General features: G+C 40.9%; 1 protein-coding gene across 1 annotated transcript in view; it reads left to right on the top strand.

Annotated features, from left to right (window-relative positions):
- ST3GAL3 (ST3 beta-galactoside alpha-2,3-sialyltransferase 3) overlaps positions 1 to 18,642 on the top strand; it is a 226,552-nt gene that overhangs the window by 27,007 nt on the left and 180,903 nt on the right. Inside the window, 1 exon segment of the mRNA XM_055346904.2 lies at positions 1,606 to 1,753. Within this exon segment, the coding sequence (XP_055202879.2) occupies positions 1,636 to 1,753 (118 nt within the window). The 5' untranslated portion in view covers positions 1,606 to 1,635.

The following is an 18,642-nucleotide window of genomic DNA, read 5'->3' as shown; positions in this document are numbered from 1 at the left end:
TAATTGGTTATTGCTGGTATGGTTTTTAAGAATGTGTTGATTTTTGTAAATTAATCTTATAATCATAATCACCTACTTTATTGAACTTCCTATTCTAATGATTTTTTAGTATATTCTCTTGGCTTTCCTAGGTGGACAATTATCTGTAAATTATAATGTTTTGTCACACCATTATTAATATTTATACATCATTTTTTTCTCTTATTGTCATTTTGTGGCTGAGATATCTGATTGGGTTTGGTTGAGGGCCTGACCCAGGGCAGTCTTCTTGGCCAATGTTACATTTTACATTTAAGGTGTACCTGCTATGCATCCTTTTACATCAAAGGATGCATAGCAGGTACAGTAGCAGGGTGGGTGAATTCCAGACAGACCTTGAGGATAGAAACAAGGCAGCGTTCAATGAATAGAAAGTACAATGACTAGAGCATAGGGCACAAATGAGGTTGAGAGAAGCAAGAGATGGATTGGAGAGTAAATCGAGGCTCAGTCAGAAGCCGCTAGGCTTTAAGGAGCAATTACTTTATTCAGAGGAGTTGAGAATTGAATGAAAGCTGTGTTAGGCAGAATGGTTCTTTAAAGATATCCACACCGTAATCCCTGGAACCTATGAATTTGTTACTTGACATGGCACAAGGGACTTCACAGATATAATTAAGGTTTTGGGTCTTCAAATAGGGAGATTATCCTGGATTATTAAGGTGGGCCCAATATAATCACATGGGCCCCAAAAAGCAAAGAAGTTTCTCCAGCTGGAAGAGAAGGAAGATATGGCGGAGGGGGAATTTGGAGAGATTCAAAGAGTGAGAGAGCCTGAAGGGGACCACATGGAAAGCATGAAAAGGACTGTAGGTGTGAAGGCTGGCCCCTGGCAGATAACCAGCCGGGAAACGGGGGCCTTGTCCCTACAGCTGCACGAACTGAATTCAGCCAACAGCCTGAGTGAGCGTGGAAGTGGATTCTTCTCCAGGGCCTCCAGAAAGGAACACAGCCCTACCAGCACCTTGGTTTTGGCCTTGTGCGACTCTAAGCAAGGATCCAGCTGAGCCTCACCATATCCAGATTTTGGCCTTCAGAACTCTGAGATAATTTTGTGTTGTTTTAAACTGCTAAGTTTGTGACACTTTGCCACAGCGGCAGTAGAGAGCGAATGCAAAGGGGTTTAAGCAGGGATATTGTCAGATTTTGTGTTATTAAAAGACTTCTTGTGCCATGTGGAAATGGATTTGGAGAATGTAAATTTGGAGGCAGGGAAACGTTATTTGTGGGAATGCTGTGATAACACAGTCTAGGGTAGTGATCATGGGAAGGGGCTATGATTTGAAATATATCTGGGAGGCTGGAATTGCCACAACTAGTCAGGGACTGGATGTCGGCGGCTGGGGTGGGGAAGCAAAGATGATCGCTGCTTTCTAGCTTAGGCGCTGGCTGATGATGAAGCTGTTTTTTGAGATGGGGATGAGCAGGTTAGAAGATGCCATGATATGAAAGTGATAACTCTAAGTTGTTATTCATTTGGAAATTCTCTTTATAGATACTTTAAGAGAGAATATATCAATAAGATGAGTGCTTTGTCTTTTAAGAACTAAACTTTTTCTTTTCTAGGTCATTTAGGAAATTGTAAATCATGTGAAGATGGGACTCTTGGTATTTGTGCGCAATCTGCTGCTAGCCCTCTGCCTCTTTCTGGTACTGGGATTTTTGTATTATTCTGCGTGGAAGCTACACTTACTCCAGTGGGAGGAGGACTCCAGTAAGTATAGTCACTCTAGCTCACCCCAGGAGAAGCCTGTTGCAGGTCAGTTACTGGTTTTTCGTGTGGCTGCGTCTCATATTCTTCAGAGATGGGCAATGAGAGTAAACTGAACATTTTTGGGACTTTGGCCTAGAAATTGCCTGCCATTTTAGCTGGTATAGGCTGAGAACTTTGATGTTTTTTAAAAACTGCATGCCATGACAAATCACAGTTCCTTTTACAAACTTGGTGAGAATGTGCTATTCTTCAATAAAAACCCAAACTATACTCATACTTCTAGTTCTTGAACGCTTTTGTTCTTTCTAATTGCTGTAGCATATTGCCACCCTATTTTGCCATTTATTGCCTTAGGGATTAGTATTGAAGTTGGTTTCCATCTGCCCTTAAAACATTCATCTTTATGTTGAATTTTCAACATAATATTGTCTCTGTTTTGTTTTCCCTAAAGAAACGTTGTCTACTGAATCTTTGTAGCCGTTGCTGCTATTGAACTTGCACCTGGCTACAATAATGGCTTATTTTCCCTACCCAGTAACTCCTAATTTTTTTCTTCTCTTTGTGCACTTTGTCTCATGTGTTACATAGTGTTTTCCACATAGCCTGAATCCCACTGGTTTGGTTTCTATTTACCTGATGTGGCCTGTGTTTTGGTTCTAGGCTTGCAGTTGAAGGGCTTACGTTGATCAGCACCAGCCTTTGCACATTGTTTTCTTGGCTGTAGCTTGAAATATCACACAGTGACCATAGTGGTTTTCTTTTTGGTTATTTTGTCTGACTGTTATCTGAGCTTGGTGTGGGAAATAGTATAAAATCAGAACAGAGTGGCCTGTTTTGACCTGCAGTGATATGTCTTCTCTTAAAGTAGTTTTATTTTTACTAGCATCTACCAGATACCAGTATAGAACTCACTTGAGAAGAGAGTCAGTGTCTAGGTACGAGGTGAAAGTGAGCTGCAGTGAGTGGGAAGAAGCAACGGGCAATTGGCCTGCTGTTGTTCTAAGACCCTAACATGGGAAGTATTACAGTGAAGTAGCTCATTTATTTCTCCCATGGCTCAAACTACTGAGGCAGTTTCAAGCCAGTTTTTAAAATATAGTGTTATATCCTTAATTTACTGTTTTATATAGAATATTTAAGTGCCTTTTAAATGCTTAGCTTATAATTATCACTAATTACTTGTGTTTCAAAAGTTTGCTTAAATTTCTCTGCACTGACTTATTTTTAAAACCAAGGAGACTACCCAGGATAAGGAGTGTATGTATCAGTGAAATGCAGAATTCTGTATTTAGAGGCATTCATTGTCTGTATTGGTAGTGGTGGATCCATCTGTATCAATAATATAGATGGAAATGTGTGTGAAGAACAAGGGTCTCCTTTTCCGCTAAGAGCTGCTGACCTGTAGAAGATATAACCAAGGATCGGATAAGATTTTCCTAGATCAGTAGAGAAGGGAATTAACTTTATGGAAGACTCATTGTGTTTCAGGCATTAGGCTAGACGATTTACAAATATAATTTCATTTAATGTAATTCTTACTGCAGTTTTGTGAAGATGCCATTATTATCCCCATTTTCCAGTTGAGCAAACTGAAACACTTTAATTTACAAAGGTTATATTGTTGGAACTGGAATTCAATTCCTGTCTTTAAAACCTATGTTCATTATTTTATTGAAAAATATAATAAATACTGAAGGCAAGACTTAATTTAATATTCTACCTGGTAAAAAGAGAGAGAGAAAGGGGCTCAGAGAAGTAATAGTAGAGAGTGTCAGGAAGGGGGTGTGAAAAGAAAAGGAGGGAAAGAGAGAAAGTTATCAAAAGAAGACAGAGAGGCTTATTAGGTTTGAAGGTGACAAGGTGCTATTCACTTGGGCTGTAGGCTTCAGAAGTTTATTGCTAGTTATCTGCTGTCCTTTCCATTAATTGTTAGCTGACTAACCAGTATTTATAGCTTTTCTATTCTGACTCCTAAGCCTTTTAGATGTTTGACTTTGAATAGGTTGTTTAGACCATCTGACCAAAGTATACTATTTTATGTGCTGTAATATCAGAGAACAGAGTAATAGGACCCACCCTGCATGGCTTACTAAATCAGATTGGTCCTCTTTGTTTTTTTTGTTTTTTTTTTTTTGAGATGAGGTCTCACTCTGTTGCCCAGGCCAGAGTGCAGTGGTGCAGTCATAGCTCACTGTAGCCTCGACCTGCCAGGCTCAAGCGATCCACCTACCTCAGCCTCTCGAAGTAGCTGGGACCACAGACTCACACCACCATTCCTGGCTAATTTTTGTGTCTTTTGTAGAGATGGGGTTTAGTCATGTTGCCCAGGCTGGTCTCAAACTCCTGGGCTCAAGTGGTCTGCTTGCCTTGGCTTCCCAAAGTGGTGGGATTCCAGGCATGAGCCACTGCGCCCGGCCAGAGAGGAGTCCTTTACTTAGAGTCAAGCTGAAGGAGCGTCACAACCCCGAAGACTGTTATGTTGTGAAATTTAGGCTGTGTTTTAATAATACTGATGATGATAAGATGAAATAGTAATTTATTGATTACTATATCTACTATATGTCCGTAAGATAGCAGGGTCTTTATATTTGGAATCTCATTTGATCCTCATAGTTTTTATTGGTTATTATTATCCTCATTTTACAGATATAGAAACTGAGGCTTCAGAGAGGCTGTGTAATCAAGAGTTTGTATGCCTTTCATCTGAGGAGGTTGAGGACAATCCCAAGTTAGAAAAATAAATGTCTTTAGCATTATTTTTCCTTAATGTTTAGAATATTAATAAGTTACTCAGATAATCTATTGGAATTTCTTCATGGCAGGGGGAAGAGGTTAGAGTTGGTTTTTGGTTTTTGGTTTTTGTTTTTGGCACAGGGTCTCACTCTGTCACCCAGGCTAGAGTTTTGTGGTGTGATCTCGGCTCACCGCAGCTTCAACCTCCTGGACTTCTACCTCAGCCTCCCAAGTAGCTGGAACTACAGGTGTGCACCACCACACCCAACTAATTTTTCAAAATTTTTTTGCAGAGTTGGGGTTTCTCCATGTTGCCCAGGCTGGTCTCAAACTCCTGAGCTCAAGTGGTCTTCTCACCTCAGCTTCCCAAAGTGCTGGGATTACAGGCATGAGCCACTGCACTTGGCCTGAGGCTAGAGTTTTTATTATTAAATTGTTCATTCAGTAAGCAGTATGTTCTTATTATGGTCCATTTACTGTTGTGGGTAAACTGGATATAAGATGAACATAGGCCTTCATACTTTTAGCCTATAATATGAGAACAAAACAAAACAATTATTATAATATATTGAGTTCTAAAAGAGCAATCTGTGTGAAATGCTGTGTTGGAGCATAGGATTCCTTCCAGAGAGAAAATTTATGTTTTCATTAATTCCAAAGTGTATTGTAGAGGGCTACAAACTTGCTTTGTCTTGGGTAGTTTAGAGACACTTGTGACCTAGGCTTGGTCAGGTTGCCAAGACTTCAGTCAAATGCTTAATGTGAAAAGCTTCAAGTATGAAAATAGTCTAGTTATCAACCTGTTTTAAAAAGTAGTGTAGAATTATTATACATGTAGTATGATAAAATATGTACGCATACATATATTTTTAATATATATTTTAATTAATGAACAAATCACCAGTATCTGGAGTTAGAAGGAGTTGGGTGTGCTTGTTTCTTCATCTCCAAAATGAAGATAAAAGACTTATTTCTTGGCCGGACACAGTGGCTCACACCTGTAATCCCAGCACTTTGGGAGGCCGAGGTGGGCGGATCATGAGGTCAGGAGATCGAGACCATCCTGGCTAACATGATGAAACCCCGTCTCTACTAAAAATACAAAAAATTAGCCAGGTGTGGTGGCGCACCCCTGTAGTCCCAGCTACTTGGGAGGCTGAGGCAGGAGAACCGCTTGAACTCGGGAGGCAGAGGTTGCAGTGAGCCTGGGCCACAGAGCAAGACTCAGTCTCAAAAAAAAAAAAAAAAAAAGACTTATTTCTCTTTGCTCTGATGCTTTATTTAGGTCAGTACCTTGTATAGGAGTCGGGTAGTTGCCTCTTTGCAATAGCCCTTATTTCACAATGGTTCATTTCATGGAAGCCTTGCATATTTTTATTAATTTAAAATTTTACTTATTTCTGCTGGGTATGGTGGTTCACATCTGGAATTCCAGCACTTTGAGAGACTGAGGAGGGAGGATTGCTTGAAGCTGGGGGAATTATTTGAGGCCAGGAGTTTGAGACCAGCCTGGGTAATGTCACGAGGCCTTGTCTCTACAAAAAAATTTAAAAATATTATCCAGGCATAGTGGTGCACACGTGTACGGCGTGTGGTATAGCTACTCGGGAGGCTGAGGTAGGAGGATCACTTAGGCCCAGGATTTCAAGGTTGCAGTGAGCTATGATTGTGCCACTGTACTCTAACCTGGGCAACAGCATGAGACCTTGTCTCAAGAAAGAAAGAGACAGAGAGAGAGAAAGAGAAGGAGAGAGGGAGTGAGGGAGGGAGGAAGAGGGAGAGAGAGAGAGACAGAGAAAGGGAGCGAGGAAGGGAGGGAGGAAAGAAGGAAGGAAGGAAGGAAAGAAGGAAAGAAATTCATTTCTAATTAATAAAGTAGATCTTTCATAGGATTAGTTTCCTGTGCTGTGAGACCTTTAAAAATTCATGACTGGGTGAGGTGGCTCATGCCTATAATCTCAGCAATTTTGGAGGCTGAAGTGAAAGGATTGCTTGAGCCCAGGAGTTCAAGACCAGCCTAGGCAACATAGGGAGACCCTGTCTCCACAGAAAAATAAAAAAAATTAGCTGAATGTGGTGGTACGTGTCTATGGTGCCAGCTACTCGAGAGGCTGAGGTGGGAGGATTGTTTGAGCCCAGGAAGTCAATCAAGGCTGCAGTGACACTGTGGTCACGCCACTGTACTCCAGCCTGTGTGACAGAGTGAGACCCTGTCTCAAAAATGTTTTAAAAATTAAATTCATGCTACTGTGTTTATCAATTATTACAGCTCCCTTTGTGTTCTTCCTCATATTTATAAAAGATTATAACCAGATAAATTATAAAATATGCATTCAAATTATAAAGTACACATTGTTGATCTGATTGCCCTGGAGAATACTCTCTGGCACATAAGCGGAAGTTGGATCTGATATTAGGAGGACAGGTTGAAGTGAGTTTAATAGACATAGGACATTGTATTAACTCCTAGTTTCCTGTCTTAAAAATGAAGAGGAGGCTGGCATTTCTGGCCGTGTTTCTGGCCTCTGGCTTAGGGAGGTACTCTGCTTCCCATGGTAAGGAAGTAAGTGGTATCAGAACTAGCCTCCTCTCTATAGAAAGCTATAAAACTGGACAAGAGAAATGAAGCAATTGTGTCAGCCTGTAGACAATAGGCAGCGTAAAATTTCAGTTCCTAAGAGAAGTAAAACTCGAGGTGAGCACCACATTTGCTCAGTTTTCTGTCTGAGGACAGTTTCCCAACTCTGTTCTGTGAGTGGAGTCTAAACAGGCTGTGATGATTTCCCCTGAGCTGAAGAGGCAGAGGTCAGAGTTTGGGCAGCTGAAGCAGTTGGAATCTGTGGGGTGGACCATCATAGGGTAGGGAATTGTTCAGCAAGAGGGTCTCAGAAGTCCGTGGGGGCATTCCTGTGAGGCTGAAGCTAAGGACTGGCCTATTATTTATACATGGGGTGAAGCCACCTGAAGCTTACCATATAGAGAGCAGCTGGTACAGGATGGATAGAAAAGAGATACTAGAGGTCAAGTCCTGTTGGGGTGAAAGCAATGCCAGGAACGCTGATGGTCCAGCCCTACCAGTAGAAAGATCTCATTAACACTTTGTTAACACCCCTGGCGTCCGGCTGAGACCCCAGACAGGCCATGCCTTATGAATAAAGATCTTACCCAAGAGTAAGATCTACCGTAGACCCGCCCTAACAAGGCCTAAAGCCAACCCCCAGCAAGACAGATTTCGAAGTTTGGGTCCTATCAAGAGAGGTCAAAAATGCCATGGGCTTTCCTCAGATCCACACTCATGATGCATAAAATCAAGACCACACAAATTCAGGGCCGTCAGGTAGTCATTGAACTATCTGCTAAAATACAAATTGACACTCTTCATAGGAAGATAACAGTATTCATAGTTTTTATGTGTAATATCCACAGTGGCTAATGTTCAAAAAAAGTTACTAAGACATGCAAAGAAACAGGAGAATATCCATATTCAAGAAGAAAAATCTATGGATAAGATGGCCTCAGTGTTGCACTTAGCAGACAGAGTAACTATTATGAATGTATTTAAATAATTAAAGGAAAATACAGTAGTGAACAATGAGTAGTCTCAGCAGAGAAATGGAATCTATAAAAAAGAACCAAATGCAAATTCTAGACCTGAAAAGTGTAGTAACTGAAATGGAAGTTTCACTTAACAGCAGATTACATAAAACGGAAGAAGCCCATGAGTTTGAAGAGAACACAATGGAAATTATCCAGTCTGAACCACAGAAAGAAAGATCGAGACCCTCCTGGCCAACATGGTGAAACCCTGTCTCTACTAAAAATACAAAATTTAGCTGTGCCTGGTGGCACGTGCCTGTAGTCCCAGCTGCTTGGGAGGCTGAGGCAGAAGAATTGCTTGAGGCGGAGCTTGCAGTGAGCCGAGATCGCGCCATTGCACTGCAGCCTGGTGACAGAGCGAGACTCCGTCTCAAAAAAAAAAAGACAATTGGGCAGGAAAAAAAATAACATTTTATTTTTTGAAAATTAATTTCCCGTACTTACTCATCTGAAGGAAAAAAAAATAAATAATGGCTGAAAACTTCCTAAGTTTGATGAAAACCATTGACTTACAGATCGAAAACAGAGCCCCCTTATAGAGCCAACCCCAAGAAAGATAAATATTGGGGAAAAAAACCTAGGTACATCATAGTTAGACTTCTGAAATCTAAAAATAAGGAGAGGCTGCTGCTGGTGCTGCTGATGAGCTCATTTGGTGTGGACCTGGTACCTCTTTAGTGAAGCAGCAACTGATATCTCTGGTGTTCCCTGTGGCCCATGAAATGCCAAGAGAGGCGTCAACACTAAGAGCAACGATCATACGAATTTGAAGGTGGTGGGGCAGATTGGTTCTGTGGTGCAGTTTAAGATTAAGAGGGATACACCATTTAGTAAACTAATGAAAGCTTATTGTGAATGAGAGGGTCTGTCAGTGAGGCAGATCAGATTCCCATTTGACAGATGGCCAATCCATGAAACAGGCACACCTGCACACCTGGAAGTGGAATATGAAAGTACCATTGCCATGTTCCAGTAGCAGACAGGTGTCTACTACAAAGGAACCTGCTACTTTAGTCCAGAACTCCATTCTTACAGAGCAACAATACATTCTCAGTTAGAAAACTGCAATTTGGTTCTGCCACATCCTGACTACTACAGTATAGTATTCTCTATTATTTCATTCCCCCCCAATTCCTATATTACATGTAGAGTAAGTGGTGTGTGTACACACGCATATTGTACTTTTAAAAAAACAAAATGGCCAATGGTATGTTTTGATTACCATCAAATGGATATGGGATGGGGAAAGATACTGGTTCTGTGAAAATACTCTTTCTCCATTAGTGGCATGCTTATCTTTATATTCCAGTAAGTTAATTTCCTCTCACTATTTCAACAAAAAAGCCAACATGAAAAATTCTTGCATACCTTGTTTGATTGGAGAATTTTAATGTTTTTTATTTATCATCATAAAACCAAAGACAGTTTTACAATTTTTTGTATGTAGGTGTTTCATATAGAGAAGTCTGTCTTTAAGGAGGGATAATTACTCTTAAAAATGAATCCTAGTTTTTCCTTCAAATCAAGCATCTTCTTCTTTTTTTTTAGACAGAGTCTTGCTCTCTCGCCCATGCTGGAGTACAGTGGAGTGATTTTAGCTCACTACAACCTCCGCCTCCTGGGTTCAAGCGATTCTCCTACCTCAGCCTCCCGAGTAGCTGGGATTACAGGCACCCGCCATCATGCCCAGCTAATTTTTGTAGCGACGGGGTGTCACCATGTTGGCCAGTCTGGTCTCGAACTCCTGACCTCAGGTGATTTGCCTGCCTCGGCCTTCCAAAGTGCTGGGATTACAGGCGTGAGCCACCACACCTGGCGGCATCATCTTCTTTAAATAAACTTCTCGTTTAAAAAATAAAGAGCGAGCTTGCAGTGAGCCAAGATTGCACCACTGCACTCCAGCCTGGGGGACAGAGCGAGACTCCCTCTCAAAAAATAAATAAATAAATAAATAAATAAATAAATAAAATATAAAATAAAATAAAATAAAATAGCCTGGCATGGTGGTTTACGCCTGTAATCCCAGCACTTTGGGAGGCTGAGGCAGGCAGGATCACCTGAGGTCAGGAGTTTGAGACCGTAAAACCCCATCTCTACTAATAATAATACAAAAATTAGCTTGGCGTGATGGCATGCACCTGTAATCCCAGCTCCTTGGGAGGCTGAGGCCTGAGAATCGCTTGAACTCGGGAGACGGAGGTTGCAGTGAGCCAAGATTGTGCCACTGCATTCCAGCCTGGGTGACAGAGTGAAACTGTGTTTGAAAAAAAAGAAAAAAGAAAGAAAGAAAGAAAAATAGGCTCATGCCTGTAATCCCAACACTTTGGGAGGGCTGACTTAAGGTTAGGAGTTTGAAATCAGCCTGGCCAACTGGGCTATACAGGAAAGATGAAGACCACTGGAAATGGTAAATGGTGGGCAAATATGACTCTCTTTCCTTCTTCTCATAACTTTCTTAAAAGACAACTAATTGTTTAAAGCAAAAATAATAACCCAGTAAAGTGAGATTTTGGACATATGTAGAGGTAAAAGATATGTCAACACTTGCATAAGGGATGGGGGATGGGTAAATGTAATTTTACTGTACAAGGTTATATTTGTGAAAAAGGAAGTAAGTGGGAAACAAGAATGTTTTATATAAAGTGAGAAAAGGAAAGGGTAAAGTAATAAATATGAAATGTCAGATATGAAGAGGTATTATACTGACTCTAAATAGACTGATAAGTTAAGGATGAGTATTGTTAGCTCTAGAACAACTACTTAAATAACACAACAAAAAGAGACAAACAGTCATACACTGCATAGCAGCATTTTGGTCAGTGACAGACCACATATGCAAAAGTGGTTCTGTAAGATTATAATATCATATTTTTACTGTAGCTTTTCTGTTTAGATATGTTTGTTTGATTGATTGATTGATTGATTGAGACAGAATCTCGCTCTGTAGCCCAGGCCAGAGTGCAGTGGCATGATCTTGGCTTACTGCAGCCTCCGCCCTCTGGGTTGAAGCAATTCTCATGCCTCAGCCTCCCGAGTAGCTGGGACTACAGGTGCATGCCACCACACCCAGCTAATTTTTCTATTTTCAGTAGAGACAGGGTTTCGCCATGTTGGCCAGGCTGGTCTTGAACTTCTCACCTCAAATGATCTACCTGCCTCAGCCTCCCAAAGCGATGGCATTGCAGGCATCAGTCACTGCGCCTGACCTAGATACGTTTTGATACGCAAATACCATTGTGTTACAATTGCCTACAGTATTTCAGTACAGTCACATGCTGTATAAGTTTATAGCCTAGAGCAATAATAGGCTATACCATCTAACCTAGATGTGCAGTGGGCTATATTAGCTAGGTTTGTGTAAATACACTCTATGATATTTGCACAATGACGAAATTGCCTAACAGCGCAGTTCTTAGAATATATCCCTGTCGTTAAGTGATGCATGACTATAGCTGAGAAGCTATCAGAAGAAATAAAATGGAATACTAAAAAATATTTAGTCAGTCCCAAAGAAGGAAGGAAATTTTGACACATGCTGCAGCATGGGTGGACCTTGAAGGCATCACGTTAAATGCGTAAGCCAGTAACAAAAGGACAAATACTGTAAGATTCCTCTTATACGAGGTTCCTAGAGTAGTCAATTCATAGAGACAGAAAGTAAAACATGGCTGCCAGAAGCTAGAACAGAGGGGAGCGGAGAGTTCAATGGGTTCAGAGTTTCAGTTTTATAAGATGAAAAGAGTTCTAGGGCTGCATGGTGGTAATGGATGTACAACAGTGTGAATGTACTTGATGCCACAGATGTGTAAACTTAAAATGGTAATTTTTTTTTTTTTTTTTTTTTTTTGAGATGGAGTCTCACTCTGTCACCCAGGCTGGAGTGCAATGGTGCAATCTCGGCTCACTGCAAGCTCTGCCTCCTGGGTTCATGCCATTCTCCTGCCTCAGCCTCCCGAGTAGCTGAGACTACAGGAGCCCACCACCACATCTGGCTAATTTTTTGTATTTTTAGTAGAGATGGGGTTTCACCATGTTGGCCAGGATGGTCTCAATCTCCTGACCTTGTGATTCACCTGCCTTGGCCTCCCAAAGTGCTGGGATTACAGGCGTGAGCCACTGCGCCTGGCCTAGTTTTTGTTTTTTTTTGAGACAAGTCTCACTCTGTCACCCAGGTTGGAGTGCAGTGGTGCCATCTCGGCTCACTGCAACCTCTGCGTTCTGGGTTCAAGCAATTCTTTTGCCTCAGCCTCCCAAGTAGCTGGGACTACAGGCATGTGCTACCATGCCTGACTAATTTTTTTTGGATGTTTAGTAGAGACGGGGTTTCACCATATTGGCCATGCTGGTGTCAAAATCCTGACCTCAAGTGATCCCCCTGCCTCAGCCTCCCGAAGTGCGAGGATTACAGGCGTGAGCCACTGCGCCTGGCCTAAAATGGTAAATTTTATGTTGCATATATCTTACCACAATAAAAACGTAAAATAAAAAAATGAGGCCGGGCACAGTGGCTCACGCCTATAATCCCACCACTTTGAGAGGCCAAGGCGGGCAGATCACCAGGTCAGAAGTTCGAGACCAGCCTGGCCAGCATGGTGAAACCCCATCTCTACTAAAAATACAAAAATTAGCCTGCTGGGCATGGTGGCACGTGCCTGTAATCCCAGCTACTCGGGAGGCTGAGGCAAGAGCATCGCTTGAACCCAGGAGGCAGATATTGCAGTGAGCCGAGATCATGCCACTGCACTCCAGTCTGGGCGACAGAGTGAGACTCCATCTCAAACAAACAAACCAGCCAGAGGCAGAGATACCTGGGGTGAAGGATGGGGAAACGGGCCCAGGGCTTCCATGCCGTCTCCAGGCATGCCACTCTCCAGCACCTCCACGTGTTCAACGGTCTGGGAACTCTGCAGACCCCATAGCTCAGGGATTTTTTTTTTTTTTGAGATGGAGTCTCGCTCTGTTGCCCAGGCTGGAGTATTATCTCCAGCCTGCAGTGGCACCATCTTGGCTCACTGCAACCTCCGCCTCCCAGGTTCAAGCAATTCTCCTGCCTCAGCCTCCCAAGTAGCTGGGATTACAGGCGCCCACGACCACCTCTGGCTAAGTTTTGTACTTTTAGTAGAGATGGGGTTTCACCATGTTGGCCAGGCTGGTCTCAACCTCCTAACCTCAGGTGATCCGCTTGCCTTGGCCTCCCAAAGTGTTGGGATTACAGGTGTGAGTCACCATGCTTGGCCAGCTCAGGGATTTTTATGGAGGATTCGTTATGTGTGCAGGATTGACTAAATCATTGGTCATTGGTGATAAACTCAACTTTTAGCCCTCCAAACACATTGTTGGTTCCCCTGGTAACCAGCCCTCATCCTGAGGGACTGTCCAGGAACCCACTAAGAGTCACCTCATTAGAACAAAAAATGCTCCTACCACCCAGGAAATCCCAAGGGATTTAGGAGCCCTGTCTCAGGAACTAGGAGCAGAAACCAAATACATATTTCTTACTATATAACAATATCACACAATATATAAAACTCAATTGTGTTTCTATATACTGGAAGCACACAAATAGAAAATAAGATTAAACAACATTATTTGCAATAGCATCAAAAAATAAGATACTTAGAAATAAATCTAAACATATGCAAGACCTCTACACTGAAAACTATAAAAATACTGCTGAGAGGAATTAAAGATCTAAAGAGATTAAATAAAGATATCTAAATAAGGAGAGATTTATGATGCCTATGTATTAGAACACTTAATATTGTTAAAACAGCCCCCATTTTTTTTTTTTTTTTTTTTTGAGCCAGAGTCTGGCTCTGTCATCCAGGCTGGAGTACAGTGGCAGGATCACAGCTTACTGCAGCCTCAACCTCCCCAGCTTAAGCAATCCTCCTGCCTCAGCCTCCTAAGTATCTGGGACTACAGGCATGCCCAGCCAATTTAAAAAAAAAAAATTTATAAAGACAGGGTTTTACATTGTTGCCTAGGCTGGTCCTGAACTCCTGTTGTCAAACAGTCCTCCCACCTTGGCCTCCCAAAGTGTTGAGATTACAGGTGTGAGCCACCTTGCCAGACCTGTTTTTAATTTTTATGTTTTATTTTTGCAGAGGTGAGGTTTTGAGTTGTTGCCCAGGTTGGTCTTGAACTCCTGGCCTTAAGTGAAGATCCTCATTCTTTCAAGATTGATCTATAGATTCAGGCAATCCTAATTAAAATTTCAGCAGGCTTAAAAAAAAGAAATCAATAGCTGATTCTAAAATTTATATGAAAACACAAAGAATCTAGACTTTGGAAAGTAGAAGTTAGAGAGCTTACACTACTTCACTTCAAGTCTTACTGTGGTAATCAGGACAATACAGTATTGGTGAAAGATCAGTAGACAGAATAGAGTCCAGAAATAGACCATGCATATGTAGTCAATTGAATTTTGATAAAAGTAATAACATAATTCAGTGGGATAGGGAGTCTTTTCAACATACTATGGTGCAATAACTAGATATCTATATAGAAAAATAAGGAACCACAATTCCTACCTCACACCATATACAAAAATCAATTTTAAGTGGATCGTAGACCTAAGCATAAAATTAATAGAAAAGAAGAAAATCTTCATGCTGTTGTGGTAGCACAAAAAGCATTAACCATAAAAGAAATACTTATCAATTGTATCCATTGAGATTCTTTCTGCTCTTCAAATTGTTCCATCAAGTAAATAAAAAGCAAGCCACATGCTGGGAAAAATATTGACAAGATACATTGGGCAAAGGACTTGGATCCAGAAGATATAAGGAACTCTTACAACTGAATAAGAAGGCAAACAACCTAGTTAAGGAGTTGACAGAGTACTTTTGGGAGACCAAGGGGGGAGGGTCACTTGAGCCCAGGAGTTCAAGATCAGCCTGGACAACACAGTGATACCCCATCTTAAACAAACAAACAAAAAAATGAACAACAAAAAGAAACTGACAAAGGACTTGAACAGATATTTCATACAAAAAAAATTACAAATGACTGATAAGCACCTTGCTATGGTTTGAATGTTCTTGTCCCTTCCAGAAATTCTTGTGTTAGAAACTCAATCCCCAGTGCAACAGTGTTGGGAGATGGGACCCTTTGGGAAGTGATTGGGTCATGAGTGCTCTGCCCTCATAAATGAATGAATGCCATTATAAAAAGGGCTTGACAGAGAGAGTTTGGTCCCTTTTTGCCACTTCTGCCTTCTGCCATATGAGGACACAGTGTTTTTCCCTTCCTGTGGATGCAGCGTTTTAAGGTGCCCTCTTGGAAGAGAATACTGGGGCTTTTCCAGACGCCAAACCTGCTAATGTTTTGATCTTTGACTTCAGAATCTCTAGAACTATGAGAAAATAAATTTCTTTTTTTTCAATATAAATTACCCAGTCTCAGGTATTTTGTTATAGCACACAGAGTGGATTAAGACACACCTCAAAAGATTCATCATCATTAGACGTCAGGGAAAGCAAATTAAAACCTCAGTGAAATGCCACTTCACACCCATTAGAATTGCTGAAATTTAAAGATTGGCATGCTTCAACTTAGCAACTCTCTTGTGTTTTCAAATGGAGTGTAAAATGGTACAACCACTGTGGAAAACAATTTGGCAATTTCTTTTAAAGTTCAGCGTATGTTTAGTACATGACTCAGCAACTCATACTTCCCAAGATAAATGAAAACCTTTGCCTACAAAAAGAGTTGTAAACAAATGTTGGTGGCAGCTTTATTAACAATAGCCAGGTACTGGAAACAACCTAAATTTCCATCAGTAGGTAAGTAAAACAAATATACACCTTAGACAAAAATAAATTTCAGCTACATTAGATATTTAATTATAAAGAACTAAATTAAAGTACTAGAAAACAATAAAGAATATGATATTGGGGTTGAGAAAGGGATTTTATTAGCTTGATACCAAACCATAAAAGAATGAAAAATGTTATCTTTTGGCCCAGCACAGTGGCTAATGCCTGTAATCCCAGTACATTCAGAGGCTAAGGCAGGAGGATCTCTTGAGCCCAGGAGTTTGAGACGAGCCTAGGCAACATTGGAAGACCCTGTCTCTACAACAAGTAAAAAAAAAAAAAAATTAGCCCAGCGTGGTGGTGTGTGCCTGTAGTCTCAGCTACTTAGGAGGCTCAGTGAGCCATGTTCATGCCTGAGCTGTGCTCACGCCTCTGCACTCCAGCCTGGCTGATAAAGTGAGTGAGACTTTGTCTCAAGAAAAAAAAAAGCTATCTTTTATTAAAACTTCTGTTTTAAAAAATTCTCTAGAAATTCTAAGCAAAGTTAAGATGAACAATAAGCCAGGAAAAATATTTTTGGTATATATGACAGAGAGATGATATTCTTAATATATATAAAGAGCTTGTATAAATTGGAAAAACCAACACTTAAATAGAAAAATTGATAAAATGCAGGAACATCTTAATTTCACAGAAGGAAAATTATAAGTGGTTAGTGTTTATTTACAAAAATATTCTCACTGTTTTTTAAAGAAATACAAAGTATAAAAGAATGATGGTACGTAATTGTTATTTTATTCTTCCATATTGACAGTACCTTTCATGCTGGCAAAGAGTTTAGAATTATAATGCCCTGTACATGCATAAGTAAGCCATTATTTTTATATAATATAAGTGGGTTCCTGGACGGCAATATAATAGTGTGTATTCAAAAGTATAAATATACATGCCTTTTGATCCATCAGTTTTACTTCCTAAAGAAATACAGAACAAGCATGCACAGATATATGTACAGGTGTGCACACTGCATTGTTTATAAGAAAAAAATGGAAACAATAAAAGATTGAGTAAATAAATAATGGCATGTCCATTTGACAGATACTCTGCAGCCATTGAAATGGCTAAGGTAGATCTTCATGTACTCCTACATGAAGATGGAAAGTATATAAGGATGATCTTTTTCACTTACATACACACAGAGACACACTCAAATGCATATGTATACAGATAGGTCAGTCCCACACTTTATTTGTAGGAAGCTCAAAATCAACAGCAGTAAACATTAATTGGCAGTTAGAGTATTCTTGGCATATTCTGTGTCAGGTCTTTGGGATAGAAAGATGAATATAGGCCTGTCCTACTCTCATGGTCGTTATAATCTAGCAACCTTACGAGGTTGTAATCGGTTACATTTTTTTTGTTTTGTTTTTTTTTGAGACGGAGGTTCTCGTCACCCAGGCTGGAGTGCAGTGGCGCGATCTCGGCTCACTGCAACCTCCACCTCCGGGTTCAAGCGATTCTCCTGTCTCAGCTTCCTCAGTAGCTGGGATTACAGGCCCTGCTACCACACCCGACTAATTTTGTCTTTTTAATAGAGGCAGGGTTTCACCATGTTGGTCAGGCTGGTCTCGAACTCCTGACCTCAGGCGATCCTCCTGCCTTGGCCTCCCTAAGTGCTGGGATTACAGGTGTGAGCCACTGCGCCCGGCCTAAATTTTTTGAACGTTCAACTATGTGCTTGGAGCTCACAGTGTTCTAAAGTGCTTTGCATGCATCATGTTATTTAATCTACTAGGTATGTTTGATAGTATTTCCACATTTTACAGGTAAGGCTAATGAGGCTCAACAAGTTAATGCCTTTTTTGAGATCACACTGGTAAAGTGGGGACTGCTCTTGTTCCATTTTGCAGGTGGGAAAACAATTTTAAGTGGGTTGATCACTAACAGAGACAAAGCTTTAACTAAAGGTTTCCTATCTTCAAAGTTTGTGCTCTCAGTAACAATACTTGATATCTGAAGCCCCTGATTCACCCACCTGTTTCATAGACTAAATATTTTTTCCTTGGCTCTTCTTCCTCACTTATTCCCTCACAATATTTTGTTTGTTTGTTTCAGACAGGGTCTCGCTCTGTGTCCCAGGCTGGAGTGCAGTGGCACAATCACGGCTCACTGCAACCTCCACCTCCTGGGCTCAAGTAAGCCTCCCATCTCATCCTCCCATGTTGTGGTTGGGACTACAGGTGCACACCACCATGCCTGGCTAATTTTTATATTTTTGTAGGAGCGGGTCTCACCATGTTTGCCCAGGCTCGTCTTGAACTCCTGGGCTCAAGCGATCCTCCCACCTCAGACTCCCAAACTGCTGGCATGAGCCACCACGTCCAGTCAACAAGTTTTCTTGACTATAGCAAACTTTAAGGCAAAAAACCTCTTGTTCATCTAATTTCACTTTTCAGTAGAGAAAGAACTGGATGATAGGGATGGACTGTCTCTCTACAAACAAATTTTAGAGGATTATGTATAAATCTTTAAAAGATTATTCATATTTGAACAGTAACTCATATATGCCTTGAGACCTTGTAATTGGAAAATTAAGTCAGAAATCTTATTGATGTAAATATGCATCAGTACTCATTGTAAAGGTTATAACTAAACAATTTACAGAAACTGAACTAATGGCTAAGCTAACTCAAATTTATAATTTAAAAGCCGTAACACAGTGGCACACGATGTCCAATTCAAGACAGCACTGATGGCACACTGATAACAGAGTATATTCCAGAGAACTGTAGGGACCCT

This window comes from Gorilla gorilla, chromosome 1 (genome assembly GCF_029281585.2).
Source record: "Gorilla gorilla gorilla isolate KB3781 chromosome 1, NHGRI_mGorGor1-v2.1_pri, whole genome shotgun sequence".
In the NCBI taxonomy this organism is placed as follows: domain Eukaryota; kingdom Metazoa; phylum Chordata; class Mammalia; order Primates; family Hominidae; genus Gorilla; species Gorilla gorilla.
The sequence above is the reverse complement of the archived record's forward strand: the minus strand, read 5'-3'. Positions and strand labels throughout refer to the sequence as shown.